At 42.2% G+C, this 6,000-nt stretch overlaps 1 protein-coding gene across 1 annotated transcript in view; it reads left to right on the top strand.

The window, feature by feature from the left end:
• Window positions 1-336: 336 nt before the first annotated feature.
• Window positions 337-6,000, top strand: part of nbn (nibrin) — a 21,684-nt gene continuing 16,020 nt past the window's right edge. The window contains exons 1-6 of the mRNA XM_065027746.1: window positions 337-520; window positions 958-1,079; window positions 1,469-1,596; window positions 1,686-1,845; window positions 1,963-2,066; window positions 2,290-2,407. Coding sequence (XP_064883818.1) covers window positions 490-520; window positions 958-1,079; window positions 1,469-1,596; window positions 1,686-1,845; window positions 1,963-2,066; window positions 2,290-2,407 — 663 coding nt within the window. The 5' untranslated portion in view covers window positions 337-489. The remainder of the gene's footprint in view (window positions 521-957; window positions 1,080-1,468; window positions 1,597-1,685; window positions 1,846-1,962; window positions 2,067-2,289; window positions 2,408-6,000) is intronic.

The following is a 6,000-nucleotide window of genomic DNA, read 5'->3' as shown; positions in this document are numbered from 1 at the left end:
TTAGTTAGATGGCCTACACATACAGAGACAGATGGGCGCTGTTTCGCTCGCTCGGATGCTTTCTCTGGTTGTGATAGAAAGATAAATAATTGTGTTTTTTTCTTTACATTTTTGGGGGAAGCCTGACTTCCCTTGGCATCCATGAATACACCCCACTGATATTGTCACTACATAAAGCACATTTGAAGCACAGTCAGACATTGGCCTTTCTGTTTTGTCCACATATTCTCAAGAACCATTGGCAGGCATCACTGTATGGGGGACTACATATTACAAAATTATACTGGATTCAGTTGTTAAGTAGCGGCATCATGTCAATGCCCACAGTTGGGACTCTTATTTTGAAAGGAAGTTGATGTGGACTTTCGCGCTGACTGTACGCAACTCGCATTAGATATTTTACTATTTGTAGATGTATACCTAGCTAGTTATTGACAGAGAAGAGCACATGTTCGGGGGTTCGTTCCATAGCTCGTAGTGTATTATAACATGTGGACACTGAACCCTTTAGAATCCGGAGGTAACTTTTGTTTTGCCCAGCTCTAGTTAGCTACAGTAACGTTAGCTATCTTAGCCATAGCGGATGACCAACCCACCAGCTAACAACATTAGCTAGCTACATTTGACAGCTCGTTCTAGATGTTAGCTAGCTATGTTTCTCAGTGTACTTTGGAGTATCAGAATACGCGCTTAGAAGATGAGAATCAAACCTATTACAGTAACTATTACACGTTTTTGGATAGCTAGCCATCTAATTAGCTAGCTAGTATTATTGCTATGACACAATACATCCAACACCTGGCTAGCAAGCTAACGTGCAGTCCTACACTGTTGCAGTTGGTAATCTTATATCTAACGCATAACATATGATGATTAAGTCCTTAATCATCCTCCAGTTGTTTTGAATAAGACCGTTACTTTTCTTATGATTCAATCTCATGACATATCCTGTCCCAGGTGTCACCCACTACCTCCTGCCAGAGAAGGAGTATGTGGTGGGCCGTAAGAACTGTGAGGTCATCCTGCCCAATGACCAGTCCATCAGCCGGGCTCATGCTCACCTCACTGCTACAGATCAGGTGAGAGAGACGGGGGGGATATTCTTTATTAGTAATAACTGTATTTTTAATCACATACACAAACCCAACACACCCGCTTAACCAGAGCACTACCCTACAACTCCTAAATACTTAACTGAAAAATATATAGGCAGAATGTGAGCAGGCCTACATTCTGTCCCTAGTCCATCAAATGCTGTCATTTCTCCCTTGCAGTAGAAGGTGTAACTAGCCAGCATGAATCTTGTCTTGTAGACAGAGCTGGGTTTTTTGCCTAATGTTGTGCATGTGTAACATAAGGAGACACTTGTTTTTATGGGTTATCAAAATCCAAGTCTTGTATTGTTTGGTTAAGACAGTTTTTCATAAAGTAGATGTAACCAACCGACTGTTAATGTGTTGTGTGCCAGGCCCTGACCCTGAAGGACAGTTCTAAGTATGGCACGTTTGTTAACGAGGAGCGTCTGTCAGGAGACTCCCCTCGCAGCCTGACGGCAGGGGACAGAGTGACATTTGGGGTCTTTCACAGCAAATTCAGGTGTGCACCCACATTTATGCAATGATAAGAATTTTGATGGAAATGAATTAGAGATCTATATTTTGAAATGTCTCTCTCTCTCTCTCCAGTGTGCAGCAGGTAACTGTGGTGGTGTGCTCGTCCTGTGTTGATAATGAAGGGAAGGTCTCTCTGTCTCAGACCCTGCATCTTCTGGGTGGCCGGCTGACCAACACCTGGACACAGGACTGCACTCACCTGGTCATGCCCACTGTTAAAGTCACCATCAAGGTCAGCACATGACCACAAACTGTGTGTGTGTGTGTGTGTGTGTGTGTGTGTGTGTGTGTGTGTGTGTGTGTGTGTGAATTCATCTGTACATACAGAATGTGATCTCTCCCCATGCAGACTATCTGTGCGTTGCTGTGCTGTCGGCCCATAGTCAAGCAGGAGTTTTTCATTGAGCTCACCAAAGCCCTGCAACAGAAACAACCACCTCCAAAAGCTGAGAGGTACTAAGAGACACCACACACAAGGCTGCTGCTCACCTCCAAACCACAAAATATAATAGCTGCCACTTCATCCAGGCCTCATTTTATAGACCTACAGTGCATTTCCACATTTTGTTATGTTACAGCCTTATTCTGAAATTGATGAAATTGTTTTTTTTTTAATTGCCCAAATCTCACACTATCCCTTCAACGTTATTGAAGGACTGTTTGTATGTGTTAATAGTTTCTTTCCAGAGATAGACGAGCCCAGTCTGAATAAGGATGAGGTGGACCTGACAGAGAGGCCAGAACGTAAAGAACTTTTCACTAGCAAGACCTTCCTCTTCCTCAATGCCAAACAGGTACTGGCCCGCCTCTCTAGCTCACACTGCAAACAGGTACTGGCCTGCCTCTCGCTCACACACCAAACAAATCAACATTTCAAAGTCACATGCGCTGAATACAACAGGTGTATGGTGGACCGTAAAATGTTTCCTTACAACCCCTTTAACCAACAATGCAGTTCAAGAAATAGAGTTAAGAAAATATTTACTCAATAAACTAATGTGTGAGAGAAAATTATGGAGAAGAAAAAAGTAACAGTAAGTAAAATGTAAAAAATGACATAACAATAACGAGGTGCCGAATCAATGTGCGGGGATACAGGTTAGTCAAGGTCATTTGTAAAGTGACTATGCATAGATAATAAACAGCGAGTAGCAGCAGGGTGAAAACAAAGGGGTGGGGGTCAATGTATATAGTCCGGGTGGCCATTTGATGAATTGTTCAGCCGTCTTATGGCTTGGGAGTAGAAGCTGTTAACCTCTTAGTGATCCCTTCACGCGCCAATCCCTTTAGTGGGTTCGATTTGACAACATCCAGTGAAATTGCAGAGCGCCAAATTCAAACTACAGGAATATCAATATTCAACATTCAAGAAAATATAAGTGTAATACATCAAAATAAAGCTTCTCCTACAGATGCTGTTATTTTATCTAAAACATCAGGTGTACGCCGACCCCAGCTAAGTAACTCATGCAAAGATTTAAAGCGCAATTATGTGTTTTATCTCCAGTACATTGCCATGATTGTCAGTTATGTAGCTGCTCTACTGAAATCTCAGTGCGTCCTTGCTGGGATGACTGCTTGAGAATATCAACACCAAACACATTGGTTCACCGTTCCACGGGAGCGAACAGCACACAGCATACCATAATGTTCTGAATAATGACCAAGTCTACCTCGCTCCCTATTCCCCTGAACCACTTAGGCGTAACAAACACAAGTCTAACATTTATCGGAAACTTTTAAACTACCTGTTCATTACCCTCCTGCTCTTCGGGGATGTGCAACTCAATCCTGGGCCTAACATCACCGAGCCAGCAATACTCACCAGAGTGGAAAGCAGTGGATGGCCTCGTCCACTGATCGTCGCCGCTGTGGAAGTGGGTGAGTGCTATGGTCCCATGGTTTCTCTCGACTCACCCGGCTCCAAGATGGAATTTGACTCTTCCAAGTCGCTATATGTGATCCCGGACTCTGCTTCTGGTACGCAAGCTGTTTTAATCAGTTCCCCGCATCCAGTGCAGGTGGGACGGATAGTTAATTGCACTACCGAACTGCCCCGATTCAAAACAGCTTAAACCCAGCCGTCAGAAAACACATGAGAATTTTACTTTTTTCAATGTGTCAATCACTCTCGAGTCATCTGGTACCCACGAGCTAAGACCAAGGGACTACTAGGGGAGTATTTGAACATTCCTAGTGTCATTCCAAAAAGTGATCAAATTCAACATCTTTTCACAGACTCCAACCTTGACTTCCTCTGCCTTTCAGAGACATGGCTCCATAAAAACTCTCCATATGCTGCTTTGATTGTGCCTGGCTACAATGTTTTCAGGAGAGACAGGATTAAAGGAAGAGGAGGGATAGTAAACATTCTAGATAATAAACTAGAATGTATTGGCCTGAACGTTACACTGTCTCCCCAACTGTCTTTTACCCTTATTGGAATGTTTTGGCCACCTTCCACCAAAAGTGTGTTTTTGATCAGTTTAATAACATGCTTAGGGAATGTGATTTTGGGAAAGAGGTCATCTTAATGGGAGATTTTAATATTAATTATGAAGACAAGTCTTGTAGGAAAACCCTCAAACGGATCACTAATACCTTTGACCTTACACAGCTAGTTAAAGGGCCAACCAGGGTGACTTGTTGCTCTAAAACACAGATTGATTTGGTGTCCAGTAATAAACCAGAGAGAGTGACTAAATCATTCAATATGGTTACTGGGCTATCTGATCATAATCTGACACTTATAGTCAGAAAGCTTTCTAAGAACAGGTTTAACCTCTCTACTGTTAGAAAGCCGGATCAACTAAGAATACCTAAGAGTGAATTAAATTATTTTGAAAATGGAATTAACTGGAATGATCTCTTGTCCTATACAGATGTGGAAGCTGATAGTCAGGTGAAAAAACACAATCCAGACTACAATAAATGGTTTCCTAAAGAAAATCAAATCCAAACCTGGCCAAAAGAGCACTCTTCCTTGGCTAAATGGAGAAATCTGGAAATTGATGAAAGAACGAGATTATGCTCTTAAAAACAGCACTAAAATCTAAATTATAGCATGACAGACGTAGTTACCATGTTGAGAAATAAGGTGATGAAAGAAATCAGACAGGCCAAGGCAAAACTTTTTATTAACATAACTGGTGAAGCAAAGGGAAATTGTACATTTATCTGGGAGAATTGAAAAAAGTTATCAGACCATAGTACACTGCAAAAAGACTAGAAATCATGGTGAATAACAATCTAACACAGGATGCAGTCAAAATACCAATAGCCTTCAATTCCTACTTTATTGACTCTGTCAGGGTACTGACACAGAACCCCTCCATTGGTTTATTGGGCTCAGTGTTAGTGAATGACGCTCAACCTGTCTTCATCATAAGGGAGGTTTCTGAGTCAGAGGTGAATAAGGTGATTAGCTCACTAAAGAACTCTAAAGCCAAAGATGTGTTTGGGATGGACTCTACCTTTCTTAAAAACTACAAAGAGTCACTCATTGGCCCCATTACTAAGGTCACCAACACATCTATTGGTCAGGGGGTGTTTCCAAGGCTATGGAAGTCGGCCATAATAACGGCCATCTTTAAATCAGGTGACCCTGCTGATGTAACTACAGGCCCATTAGTATACTACCTGAGGTGTCAAAGGTTGTTGAGAAGTGTGTAGCAGAACAACTGATTGCCCACCTCTACAAAACCCCCTTCACATTACACTCCATGCAGTTTGGCTTCAGAGCAAAACACTCCACAGAAACGGCCAACTGTTTTCTTCTGGAAAATGTGAAGTCCAAGATGGTTGTTGTTGGGGCTGTATTTCTGGACCTAAGGAAGGCTTTTGATACTGTTAACCATGAGGTTCTCATCACAAAATTGTCCAAGTTCAACTTTTCCCCCGATGCCTTGATGGATGAAATTCTACCTTGAAGGCAGAACTCAGTGTGTCAGTGTGGCATCATTCCAATCTCTCTTTAAAAAAACATGGGAAAAAGGTCATTCAAATAACCAAATTCAACCTAGCTCATTTCCGATTTATACTAAATTGTTTGACTACAGAGGTAGCAAAACTGTACTTCAAATCTATGATACTCCCCCACTTAACATACTGCTTGACTAGTTGGGCCCAAGCTTGCTGTACAACATTAAAACCTATTCAGTCTGTCTACAAACAGGCTCTCAAAGTGCTTGATAGGAAGCCCAATAGCCATCATCACTGTTACATCCTCAGAAAGCATGAGCTCCTGAGTTGGGAAAGTCTTGTGCAATATACCGACGCATGTCTTGTGTTCACGATCCTAAACGGCCTGGCTCCCCCTCCACTCAGTACTTTTGTTAAACAGAAAACCCAAACATATGGCAGCAGATCCACAAGGTCTGAGAGGTGA

The sequence above is a fragment of the Oncorhynchus nerka genome, linkage group LG14 (genome assembly GCF_034236695.1).
Source record: "Oncorhynchus nerka isolate Pitt River linkage group LG14, Oner_Uvic_2.0, whole genome shotgun sequence".
In the NCBI taxonomy this organism is placed as follows: Eukaryota; Metazoa; Chordata; class Actinopteri; order Salmoniformes; family Salmonidae; genus Oncorhynchus; species Oncorhynchus nerka.
This window is presented reverse-complemented; position numbering and strand designations above follow the sequence as displayed.